Here is a 13,633-nt window from a genome sequence, read left to right on the forward strand (position 1 = left end):
GCTGTATATGAATTTCACCTTCATACTGCTCCATGGTACAAGGAAGTACTTCCTGTTCCACTTTATAGATACCTTCCATGTACATGAACTCCCTAATTATTTTGGAAAAGTCAATTCTGGGGATAAAGCATTTATTTTTACATCAGTATGATGTAAATGAGTGTTTTATATCTACTGTTTGGTACACTAATAATTGTGTGACTTAAAATTCACTTACACCTCAGGAAGTTGTGCTTTTAGTGACAGAAGTGTTTGAATTGTTAATTTTGGTTATACTTAAAGCTGCTGAAATTCCAGTAGAATTTACGATTGTTGTTTTCAAGATTGTGGTAGTGTGCTGTGATTTCTGTGTTGGGCACCTAAAATGAATGACAGGATATGACAGTTCAGATGCATTCTTTCATTTAGAAACAAATTCCCAGATGGAAATTCATAGAATATTATGTTTATGCATTTACACAACAAGAATTCAAGCTCTTTACTGAGAACTACAGCATGACAAAATGTCAACAAAATGAAATAAATGCAGTTTCTTTGTTCCGTTTAACAAACAAAAGAGGAAGATACTGATGTTATCAAATGTTTGGTTGCCGTAAGTTGCAAATCTTATATTTGCTTTAACTGCTGTTAATTATGTCATCATGCAGACACTATTTAATGGGGAAAAATGTATTGATACTGAGAGACTATGCAGAGATTTTCAAAGGTGGTATGGTGAATTACAGAGAGATTGTAGTGCAAACCACGGGCTGAAGTCTGGAAGCCACTACAGAACAGAAATAATTTTATAGTGTTTCGAGAGAAAGTGAGTTTTATCATCTGACACTGGTTTGATGTGTAATTAATATACCATCAGTATTATAGCTAGATGCCATTCATAAATTTCTACCCTAATAATAGAGAGGTGATATCTGATGCAGTGCTTTACCTCTGATGAACCTTATTTTGACAGCTGGCTCAGTGTTTCCCTGGGAATAGTTGGTTCATTTGAGGTGATTTAACTGTCTCTCCTGAGCTCCCCTCTGGTTTCCTGCCATTCTTTGTTGTGGGAATACGGTGTCCTAAAAATTCCAGGTGTATCATGAACTGGATAAAGTTTATGTGCCTTTTATTCCCTTTCAGAATGGTCACCTTATATATATGTCTGCCAAAGATGTTTGTAATATGGATTTATTATTTTTTTCTGTTAAGAAGGTCTCAGAGGCCTGGTAAGACTGAGGTTTGATTGTGCTGTGTTGTTACTTGTTACAGACTCTTTTCTTTTCTTGACTAATTTCTTAGTCCCTAGAATTATTGTAAAGAAGATATGGTCAGAGGAGTGCTGGATGGGCAGGGATAGGTCGGTTTATGGCATCCAGTTGATCTGTGCACACAGCCCAAGGTTTTTATTTTTAGGATAGAGTAAGTGCATTACACATTGGGGGAAACTTAACTACTTAGTTTTTCATTGTTTTATAGATCTGCAACAGGGCTGTCTGCCTAGTTCAAGCAGAGGATTTGAAGACTACTAATACCAAATTAGACCATTGATATGGGAACTTCTGAGTATCTGGAAAGTGTTTTAATTTGTTAATTGCTCCCATAAATGACTGAAAACTCTCTATTCAAAAAGCTTGTCATATTCAGAATGAAAGGGCATTATGTTCTGCAAAGATTAATTTTTGTTGGCTCTGATGGTGTATAAAAGGATTTAATACTAGGGAGAAGAGTTACTGAATTGAGAAATCTGCAAAAGGAAAATCCCATCAGCCCAGCTCTTTGTAATGGTGACTGATGCAGGGTGAGGATCAGCCTCTTCCAACAGCTGGGCTCTGAACCAAGAAGGGCTTTGATGGATACTGACAGCAGACAGAAATGCAAAAAGGTCTCTTGCAGGGTGAGGACCAGGGAATTTTGACATGGGTAAAGGGATGGTGAAGTTTACCTGGCTGTTCAAGACTGTTGTCACTGGAACATTTATCCTGTTCTCTATATTACTTTGTGATATATCCTAGAATGTTGAAGCGTGTAATATTAAATAATTGGAAATAGAATGGTTAGTGCAACTGAAAAATTAAACAACAATTAAATAATAAGTAAGGGAGTTTTATTTACACACCCTTTGTTTAAAAATGAGCCACTGTAAAGAGTAAGTGCATTTTTTTGTTACACTGCTTATGAGATTTGTATTTAAAGTCCAGTCACCTTGTGTTTGAAAGCAGATAGCTGTGTGTTGGTGGTGAAAGTATGAAAAGAGAAGGAAAATTTATTTCTCTGTATCAAAATTGATTAATGCAGGAGATGGATGTGTTCTGAAGAAATAGTTGGCATAAGGAGCTTCCATTTTCTTCTCTTAGGCAAAAGATTTTATTATGCAAAAATGCTTGATGTCTGTCTTCCAGTTAAGTACGTTTCATTTCTAACTCTGCTGTGAGGGAAGCCTGTGAAAATCCAACAATTCCTGCAGAGATACAGCACCTGTTTTGTCCGGTGGGAAAGGATAACTTGCAGTGAATTGTATTAATGATATAACATTTTGTAGCTCTGAACCTTGGATTTGAGGTAGTTTATTATAGAATTCTGTTTTTTAGGCATCACTTCTTTGTTTTAATAAATTCCTTGTACAAACTCATCACGCTCAGATGTGGTTTTGTAAACAACATAGGGCAGTGTGAAATTCTCCCATCTTTTCCCTTTGCAGCAGAATTACCTTGCACTTTCAAGTATTAATTTCCCAAAGCAGTGGCACTACCTTTTCCCACCATGCAAACCCTTAGCTCTGTGCGCAGTAGTTTACTACATTTTTTCTGCCAAATAGAGCAGTGCTTGTTCAAACAGATTGCCTTGGCTTTGGGCCCACAAGAACCACAGACCCAGATGCTGAAGAAACAATGCTTTTGTGGAAAGGGACCTTTCAGAGACAATTCTGCCATAAACCCTGTCCTTTTTATTGCATGTCTGTCTCTGTACCCTCACAGTCTCTTAAGCTGACAGGTCTCATGCCAAAGGGCTCATTTATACAAATTCACTTCATAGCTTCTGTAGAATATAATGTTCTGGAATATTTTTTCATATGCACGCTCCAAGTACAGTAATTGCCCTAAATTAAAGTTTTTTGAATTATTATTGTTTTTCTAGAATACATTCAGAAGCTGCAATGGCTTGCCCTAGACTATGCCTATCAGGTTTTTTTCCACCTTTTGGATCAGTCCCGCTGTGAATGTGCCAGGTGATCAGTGGAAGGAAACTGGAGAGGATTTAGAAAAGAAACTAATACATGGAGAGAGGAAATGACATAACAGTAGGAGAATGGAAAGGGGATTTTGGAGGGGGATAACATAATTTAGGAAGTTTTTTTACCGCCCTCTGTAACAGAAAAGTGGATTGAGCCCAGCAGTGTAGATAGTTCATTTCTAATAGAAAAATAATAAACAGAGATAGAATGTCTGTGGATATCTCTGATCTTTGAGTCAGCGAGGATTAATTACAGCAAGTATCAGATTGCCTGTAACATACACCAACAAACTATTGTACTTGATCACCTCTCTCTTTCTTAACTGAGCCAGTTTTTTCCTGTGCCCTGTTGTTTTTGGGAAGGACGTTTTTATATGTGTTCAGCATCTGCAGCAGCCTCTGGCATTATTACTTATTCTGAAATACTAGAATGGGTGAAGTACAGAAGGATTTATGGCTATTGAGTGGCCCCATGTTTTAAAGCAAATTGCCAAAATGAAGAGTGAGATTAGATTTTGATTTAAAGAAATAATGGTTAAGAATTGTTTATAGTGAATCTAATGTCAATGTGTTAATATTTTATTGATATCACTGTCAGTTAGATGTGCAGTATGGGGAAGAACACAGGTTCCTGTCTCTGGGATTGTATTTCAAATGACTTGAGGATTTATTTCCCCAAATTTTATTACTACTTTAGCAGTACCTCTAAGCATTTGTTGGTTTTGTTCCAGTGGGCTCTTTATTTAAAAAAAATGGTAACCTTAAGACTTTCTCAAATTCAGATCCAGTGCTGTGAATGCTTTCAGCAAAACCCCATCCAAATAGCTGAAAATGTGAAATAGTTAATTTTACCCTTTCTGAAAGGAAGCTGTTGAGAGTAAGAAGGAATGAATGTTAGAGACTTAGAACTGTTTTCAATGAAAAATAGAGCAAAGATGATTCCTGACTCCTTCCTCTTCTCCCCTTCACTGCTTCCCACAGTAGGCTGTTGTGCAGTCAGGAAGGCACTTGCACTGAGCTGCGAGAAGTCAGGTTTAGTTTTTTTCTTTCCCTTGTCTGGATTTAGAAAACTTGGGCTTCTTGTTTCTCTCTTGAGAATAGTCTGTTGGGCTGTGTAGTGTTTTTGGTTGAGAGTCTCTCTGTCTTTTGTTTTTAAACTCATTGCTGGAAACTGGGAGATTATCCTGGGGTAGGATGTATACGTGGTTTTCTCTGCTTGCTGCCCTGAACATCTGCTGTTGGCTGCTGCTGATAGAGGATATCGGGTTAAATGGAGTGTTGATCTGATCCAGTGGCTATTTTTCTGCTACTTTACAGATAAATAATTATTTTCTGGGCCACAAAGGAGAAAGGCACTGGTGTAAGGACACTTGCGTAAGATAAAGACCCAGAGTTCTGATGTCAGTTTGGCCATAAAAGATGTTTAATGAACATCTAAAACACTAGAGCCTGGGGACTCTCCATTTGTGCTGCAACTGCCCTGGTTTTCCCCATGTCCTTTGATTCTGTAAAAGGTGCCAAAATAATCTTTGGGATGTTCAGTTTCCCAGTTTCTGCCTTCCTGCTTGTTTTCCTCCTCCATTTAAATATGCTAAAAATAGAACAGTTTGTTTCCCCTCCCTGCACTGAAAAGAACAAATAATACGTTTATCTTTTGTGCCAGCCTATATATTGCACAGATCTATTTAGGCAGTATAGATTTAGGGATTGATGCTAGTTTTGAGTCAGATTTTTTAAAGATTGTGCCATACAGAGTAGGATGTAGAATAGCATTTCAGGAAGTTTCAGTAATCTCAGACTGATTTCTTCCTGGTAAGATAGGTTTGGTTCTAATTAGTTGGCACATTTTATTGTTCAAAGTAGAAACCTTTGAAGCAGTGAAAATGGAAATTGGCCTTTGGCAAGTGAAACTGGACCTTGTTCCTACATGTGGAAAAAAGCTTTGCTACTGATCACTGGTAGCTTGAGTCCTTTGAAAATCTCTGTTTTCTTCTGTTTGTTTTGCTATGCTTCTTCCCCTTCCTAGTATACCTTCTACAGGCATATTTGTTGCTAAATTCTCATCAGGCATATAGAACTTTAAAATATGTCATGTAAGGATTCGAATTGCTTCTTTTACACACTGTCTTTGCCTCAGAAATGCATTTACTTAATTATTTTAATTTTGACATTTTCAGCCTGTGGCATGTCAAATACTTGATTCTTGTATTACCGAATACCTTGTGAAAATACTTTAGCAATATGTCAAAAGTGTATTTGTGATGGGTGCCAAAATGTTAGCCTTAACTTGCTAGGAAGAAACAAATGTGAATTACAATTTAAAAATACTCTCATATTGCAGGTAATTTTAGTGTTGGGGTTTTGTGGTGTGTGTGGTCAAGTGTGGTAACTTCACAGAGAGATAATTGAAGATACAGCAAAAAAAAAGTTACAGATTTTTCAAGTGTGGCAAGTAAACATACTTTTAATCATTTTCACTGTGTAGCCCTAGGTTGTAAGGTAAACAGTTTTCAAACTAAATGGTGTTTCTATGCCATTTAAGAGAGAACAGCTATGCATTTTTGAAGACTTGTCAAACAAGTGATCTCTGCCATCTCTAGATATGCTGCATAAATTCTGACATAAGAATTAATTTACCTTAAAAACGGTTTCACAAGATTAACATCAGAAATCACATAAAAGTAAATGAACAGAAGACATAAATACTGTGTTTGGGAAAAGACTGCACTGCCAAGGGCACACTCAAGAAGGTCACTTCTGAGTTTGTTTCAGTTCACACTGCATAACACCACTTCTGTAATATTGTAACTTCTTATGTGCCATACAGAATTTTTTACTTTTTTTCCCCTAAGTCAAAGCTGTATTTACCGTTTTTAACAGAGGAGTCTGAATGCCCATCAGCAGAAACTGAGTGGGACTATGAAGACTATTTATATGGCTTCTCAGACTTAGTTGTGCTGAAATCAACAGGTGTCAAAATAAACAGTCTTACAATAGAGTTTTTTGGGTCAAAACTAGAAGCATTAAATAAGAGAATAAAATGATACCACCATGTGCATTACTTGGTCACTTTTCTTCTGGTTGAGAAGTTCCCTGAGCGCTTCAAGTGAGTAAAAGTAACGCTAGAATGTGTGACAGCCGAAGCCATTTTCAAGTTCCCTGCTTCTGGCACTGCTGACAGTGCACAGAGCAATTGAGTGAGGGGAAGGCAGTGTTTTGGTGCACGTGTGTGCATTGGTGTAGTGTGTGTATATTTATGAAACTAATACAGGGTTAGAAACTTGAAGTATAAGAAAGCTACAGCTGTATTTAAAGTGATATCCTAGTGCTAAGATGTGGACGAAGAAAAGGATGCGAAAATATGAAGAACAGTACTAAAGACAAGGAGCTGACCCTTTCAAGTTTTGTGCTGAAATTATTCCTTTGAAACACTAGTTGTGAATAAGCAACAGTGTTGTTCAATTAAACAAGGTGAAGTCCCCTTCTCTATTTTTTGGTCTGTAAGCAAGACTAAAATACAGTGTTACAAATGCAAAGCTTTTCAGTATTTTCCCCATTAGTTGTAGGCATACAGAGCCACTCTCAAATGCAACACTGTCAAAAGATTTCACCAAGGAAGGGAGGAATAGACAAAACCTCCTACAGGAGCAAGTCTAGTATCTTACTACAGTAGGAAACAACAACATAATATTTCCTAAATGTATCCAGATCTCTCTTAAAATGGCTAGATATTTTCTATCTCTTTTTTCCTGTTTGGAAAGCTTTCCAGAATTGACTTTACTCCCCAGTTTCTAGTCACAGTTTGTTCATGTTCCTGTACGGCTAACTCAGCTGTTCTTATGCTAATGTCACTTTTTAGCTTAAATGTTTCTTGGTGTTTATCCCTTTTTCCTCTTTGTTACTACCAGTAGGGAATTTAGCTATGACCCTTTCCATTCAGGAGAGAGGAGGCTGCCTACAGCCTGTCTGTCAGGGTAACTGAACAAGTACAGGGTGTGGAGGATCAGTGCCATATTATCTGAACAAAATTGCACTGATCATTAGTTGCCTGCATAATAGCCCAGACACCCTTGGGTGACTGGGAATCGTTTCAGGAAGGCAGCCTGTGCTTCTTGCACTTTTTGGTTGTGGGTCTTTTTGTTTGTTTTGTTTGGGTTTATTTAATTATTTATATATTTAAGCATTTTGTGCTTGTAATTTATTTATATTTGTGTAATGGGTACTTTCCAGTTCCCCCCAGCTATCTGCTTGAGCTAGCTGATTCAAAGTTTGCTACAGCTTATTCCCAGTAATCTAATTACAAAATCAGAGCAGTTCAAGATTTTATTATTCCATTCCATACTTTGCATACTGCAACACCTACATTGCCTCCCATTTTGTGTGTATAGTTTTTCTGTAAGTGTTCATCAGAGTCAAAAATCCAGTGGTTCAGGGAGACATACAAGTTGTCAAGTCCAACGTTTTGGACATAGACCTTTATTTTGCATTTCAATGATATGTAGTATTCAGTGACTTTTTTTTAAATTTTTTTGTTTTGTTGTCTTTAGTGGAAGGAGATCTCCTGTATCTTTGTGGTTTTAGTTTTGATGCCTATATCACTTTGTTGTCCTGTGGTGACTCTGTGAGCGTGTGGTAAGCCAAAGCCCTGTGTTCTCCAGATATCTTCCTGACGAATCTCCCAGTTTATATATGTGTTTTTCCCTTGGATACACAACTTTGCAGTCTTCACTCTTGAATTTCATCCCATTCTCAGAAATCACATCAGTGAATTGTATCAACAATAAACCACCCATATTTTAAAGAGTGAAACATGGTTAATTTTTGTGACAGTTTTTTCATTTTACTAGTTACAATATTCTTTTAAGTTTTATGTGAAAATACCATTACATTGAGTACTGACTTCAGTTCCTCACTTTTTTCTTTTTTAACTGGGAGAGGGAAGAAATAGCACATTGAGTCCACAATGCATTGATAGAACGGTGGGAGACTTTTCTAGTGGGATAATTTTTGTCCGTTTTTCATGACTTTGGAGTGTGTATCATCTACCTGAACAGAAGCTGAGCTCAGTCCTCAGGTAACAAAGTCAGTGTTAGTGAAGGTGGTATTTAGCTTATTTAAATCCTGTTAGTTCCTTGAATGTTTCAGCATCATTCTACAGACTCCCTGTCAGCTACTCACTGTAAAAATGTGCTACCAATTACCAGACAAACTGAACTTACAAGGCCTGTTCTGTTGTGGTGAATGAACATGAGAAGAAATTTTGAGGCTAATGTAATGCTAAGGGTTAAAAATAAAAGTAGCTGGTAGAGGTAGCAGTGTAGTAAAAGTGCTCCTTACAGTCATACAGCTGCTGAATTCTTGTTCAGAAATGTCCCTGCAGGATTCTTCAGCAGGACCATCTGAGTATATCCTCTTACTCATTCCTGGTTTTGCCATTGTCTTTTGAATTGAATTGTGTTGTATCAAGTGTCTACCTGATTGTCAGAGTTGAAAAGTTGACTTAACTGAAAAACAGCTTTTTAAAAAAAAAATATTAATTTTTAAACATGGTTTGCTTCTCTCCTGCAGTTTATGACAAGGCCCCACAAGCACTTGCACTGGCACAGCTGAAAAGGCAGGCAGGGGATGAAGGGAGGATCCAAGGAATTCTCATCTGGCAGTCCTGTACATTTTTAGTACATTAGGGCTTTATGTTTTCCTTGTTCTGTTGCACTCAGTGCTGTCAGTGGTGTTTTTTCCCTGTTATCCTTGTTTTGAATTTTTATGTGGACCAGCTGTCTGAGATGGGTCAGTGCTTGAGTCCTCACTGGTGTGTTTGGGGACATCCGCTGTCATTTCTCTTGGGTCCTGGTTGTGCTGTTTCTTGTGAGTTTGCTCCTCTACTGCCTAATCCCAGTGAAAGTGGGAGTTGGTTGAGATAAGTTGCAAACCAAAACGATGACTTCAGTTGAGGAAGAGGACATGAGGTTTTTTTCCTTACTGGGAGTTTATGCTTTCTGATTGAGGCAGCCACGGGCCAGAAGACTTTATGAATCCATAGATCTGTCTGGATCCCTGACCACAGTAGTAGAAGTAGTTCATAATTCATCCCATGTGCTTATCCTTCCAACTCTTCTCTTTCTTAAGAAGTATCTCCCCCAAACTAAGGTGCTGAGATTAAATATTTTATCATCTGCACACACAAATCTAAGACTGGCTGGGAATGGAATCTGTAAGTTTTTAGTCTCTGGCTCTGAGCCTTCTCTTTGGCTGTTACTTGTAATGCCTGGAGTTGGAGACATTGCTTTTGCTTTGTCTCCAGGAGGGTATTTGCCCTTTGACAGTCGTCAATGAAGTGATCATTCCTCTGCAGTCAGCTGATCAGATGGTGCTTTTCTGAGGTTATTTTTGGAAATCACCAAATACACAATGAGGGAGTTCACTTAATGTACTTGTATCCAAACAGGTGACTAATGTAACCTTTGAGATCACACTGGATACAGGTTTATTATAGTGGATGCAATTTAAATTGCTGAAGAGGGTGAACAGAGCTGGTGTGGCTTTCTTATACTGTTTTATTTCCCCCTTCCTCTTCAGAAGGGGTACTTCAGAATTCCAGGGGATAAGAACTCTGCGCTTCTTTTGCTGATATGTTTCAGATGTGAACTATAAAGATGCTGGAGGTAAAACCTCCAATGAATACAGCAGTACCATGACACTGTAATGTTAATTGTAAGGCATCATCTAAATTGATTGGTTTCCATGGAATGCTGCGAAGATTTTTGCCAGCTATTTGTGGTCTAAATAGATTCAGTATAAGAATACTCCTAAAATATGGGGTATAATGTTTCTTTTTGCTTTCAATATGTTAAAATAATTGGATAGAGTCTTAGGAACTGACTTCTGCATCATTTCTCTTACACTCATGGGTAACAATAAAACAATAATAGGTCAAATGTGTAGCTGCTGCTATTCACTGAAATCTTATGAATGAAAACTGGAATTAATTTGGTGGGGTTTCTTTGCTTTTTTTTTACCATGCATCATGCTAAGCAGCTCTTGACATAATACAATTTGTAGTGGTTGATATTGTTCTTCAGTGGGGTCCAAAAACACCACCATCTCAGAACACATACTTAAATTTTCTTGAAGATTAACAACTTTTTTTTTTTAAATTTGTATAACCATAATTCTGCCTTTCTGTTCTGGAACAATTTTACATTTTTGAGAGTGCCTGTATTTCACTTTCAGTAAGCAAAATGGTTACCTGCTTTCACTTCTTTCTTTGAAACAAATTGGTTATTGGTGCTTGAGAATTCTTAACAAGATTTAAACTCGAATTTTATATAGTGTTGGTGAAAGCTTTGCCTAGTGTTAAAATGTGTCAAAGTTATTTGAGAGATATGTTATTTATTTTGTTCAGCATAGCAGTGAGAAAGATCATATAGTTGGGAGTGCAATTAACTAAATTATCCAGGAAAACTGAAATTAAATTCCATTTTTAATATTCTGCCTGGGGAAGTGATATTGCTTGTTTCTCCAGCAGTGTCAGAACAGAACATATGATGGGTCAAAACTGTTTTAAGCTCCTTTAATAATTTAACATGGAAAGAAGATACTGTGTAAATCATTTCCTGATGAGTGTACATGATGCTGGCCACCAGCAAAAGAGGAAGGATGTATTTTTGTGGGCAGGGGGACAGAGTAGGTTGTTTATAGGGGAGTGAAAGCAAATGGCAAGTAATTTATTAATTACAGAAATAAAGTTAACCAACATAATAGTGTTATAATTACAGCAGGTTTCCAGAGCAGAGGTTTGCCAGAGGGCAATCCACTATTCCACGTTTAATTTTTCTCTTCTTTTTTAGGCTCTAGATGTTGACCGAACTGTTCTCTATAAAATGAAGAAATCTGTCAAAGCCATAAACTTATCTGGTCTGGGTAAGTACATAACTCCTGTTAGTTTATATTGGTGAAATTGTGGGATTCAAACAGCCAGATGCTGTACTGAATCAGAAAGAGTTATATGGGTAACTCTGAGAAGAGAAATATGTACATTTTAAATAACAGTCTTGAACTAGCTGCTTGATCCTGAGCTCAGTAAGGATGAGATGTGGTGAGGTAGCTGAATGTCTCTCGCTGGTGTTGGGGTACAAAGTGGGGAAGTTGTGCTCTCCCCTTTCCACCAGGTCTGGGCTACCTCTCCTTCTGCCACCCCTGCTGCTCGGCAGATCCCTAACTGAGCTTTTTAGCTTGTGTAAAGCAGCATATGCAGTGAAATCAAGTTAACTGGGATCAGATGGGCACCTGAAATGGCAAGGCAAGTGTATCATCAAGAGCTGAGGGCATGGGAGGGGTGAAATTACTCTTTGGCAGCAATAAAAAGCTACATTTACTCTACTGCTTTGTGAAACCTCACCCTTCCTGGTGGCTTCCACTTATGTATGTTGAGAATTTCATGACAAGAGATCTGATGGGCTACAGTTTTTTGTTGTCAGGTTGTACAAAGTCAGATATTTCTCTTCCAATGCTGATAAAATACAAAGAACTATTGCTGCATGTGTTTTTAAATGTGTACCAATCTCTTGGAGTTGTGTGTGTTTATCTTCTTTGAAAAAAATAGCCGAAGCTTTTGTTTTTGTGCATCAGCAGCATTTTGTGAACAAGAAACAGCATTTGTTTTTGTGGATAAGAAACAGCATTTGTTTGGCTTTTGTTGTCACTGTGCAGTTCATAGCAATTAGAGCTAAGAAAACCAATATTACATGCAAAACAGATAGGCCTGGCAACCTTGGAGAGCCACCAATGTCTGAGAGAACTGGTGGTCATGTTGGTGTTGAGACTCAAGGCTGGAACAAGAACTGCTGTTGTGGTGTAATTCTTGTCAGCTAACTGAAAGGAAGTTCCTTCTTGTCTAATGTAATGAAGCTGTTATAGCTGTTATTGTGGAGGGTCCAGTTTAAGATTCATCTAGAGTTGTTTCATCTGTTACGTATTGATTTGGCACCCTTTTTTCTGCTTGTTTTTTTTTTTTTTTTATTTTTATTTTTTGGTTGTTGGTTTTGTTTTTTTTTTTAATTTTATTTTATTTTAGAGTGCTTGGCTATGCCTCATAATCAGAGTAGTTGTTAGAGCATTGTAGCAAATCACTAGTCTTTGCATAAGTACCCTGCCCACGTTCTAAATTCATGCTCCCCACCCAATCTTGACAAGAAAGGTTTGGAGGCATTTCTCTTCCACCAGCAGAAATACTACTAACCCAGCCAATTGCCAGCCCTTAGGGTTTCTCTTGACAAAATATAAACCATGGCCCTACCCTCATAAGAACACAGTTACTGGATTTTTAATATAGGTTCCCTGAATACTAAATATGCATGTTTTGGCTTTCTTCTGTAATGTGACAATTTACAAACGTTTATGAAGGATTACATAGTGACTCCAATTTGTACAGAGTTTTGTTTCTTACTTAAAGAAAGCCTCTAAACCTCCAAACGTACCTGAATCATATTTTTACATCTATTTTTAATAGATTTCATACCTTTCCTTTGTAGAGAAACTTTTAAAATCCATTAGGAAGAAACCATAGGGCAGGGAGAGTATTTTGGAGGGTTCCATGAGAAAAATAGAACTTTGTGTTCTTCAGAAGCACTTGTGGAGCACCAGCTCAGTTAATATATTGCTGCAATAACGACCTTTAGCATTCTGGGGAATGTCTTGTAATCCAGAAGAACAGTCCCTATGATGCTGGAGAACAGAAAACTCCTGGGAATGCTGTGTGGAATGGTTACTGTGCTTGTTTCCCCAAAGTAAAAAGTCAGTGTGGCTCAGCTGCTGATTACACACCTCACCATAACAATTAGTGCTAGGAGCCTTTTCACCTTGTTCTCATGGAGAGGCAGATTTCTCCTTTTGCTCTATGAATCGCGGCCCGATCTCTACTCTTCCTAAGCTGAGTGGGGTGCAGGAAGCAGTAAGAATGTAGAAAGCAATTTGGGAATAGTTCACCCTACTGGGTAGATGTGAGATCCAGAGGAGTTGTGACCTGCTGTATCCTGCTTTTGGCTGTCTGTGCCAGTCCATTCAAAGCTTGTTCAGGTGTATGTTGAACATCCTTACTTCATCCTGCAGCAGAAGGTTTGTGAAGTGCTTAGCCCTTGCTGTTGATGCTGAGGAAAAATAAGTACAGTTCAGTGCTAGCACTTAGTTTTTAAATTTAGTAGCTGTTGGCAAACTATATCTTACAGGCTGCAAATTTAAGCTGTCAAGGTAAGAACTTGTAGAATTAATGCTTTCTGTGTAACTTCAGTTTTGCATGTACGTTATGCCAGTTCTTTAATTACATGGTGTTATACCACTGCTGCACAGGATTTTAGTTTCATGTATTAGAAATTAGAGGAAATTTGTAGTTATTTGAGAAATAAAGATCTTGAATGGTTGTCCA

At 37.7% G+C, this 13,633-nt stretch overlaps 1 protein-coding gene across 5 annotated transcripts in view; it reads left to right on the forward strand.

Annotated features, from left to right (window-relative positions):
* ASAP2 (ArfGAP with SH3 domain, ankyrin repeat and PH domain 2) overlaps positions 1-13,633 on the forward strand; it is an 84,980-nt gene that overhangs the window by 10,516 nt on the left and 60,831 nt on the right. For all 5 annotated transcript variants that reach the window (XR_003527350.1, XM_027641199.1, XM_027641197.1 and 2 more), the window contains exon 2: positions 11,061-11,133. Coding sequence is in view for 4 of the 5 variants with exons in the window: in XM_027641199.1 (XP_027497000.1) it covers positions 11,061-11,133 (73 nt within the window). In the remaining variant the exon portion in view is untranslated. The remainder of the gene's footprint in view (positions 1-11,060; positions 11,134-13,633) is intronic.

Source organism: Corapipo altera, unplaced genomic scaffold (genome assembly GCF_003945725.1).
Source record: "Corapipo altera isolate COAL_440 unplaced genomic scaffold, ASM394572v1 46, whole genome shotgun sequence".
NCBI lineage: Eukaryota > Metazoa > Chordata > Aves > Passeriformes > Pipridae > Corapipo > Corapipo altera.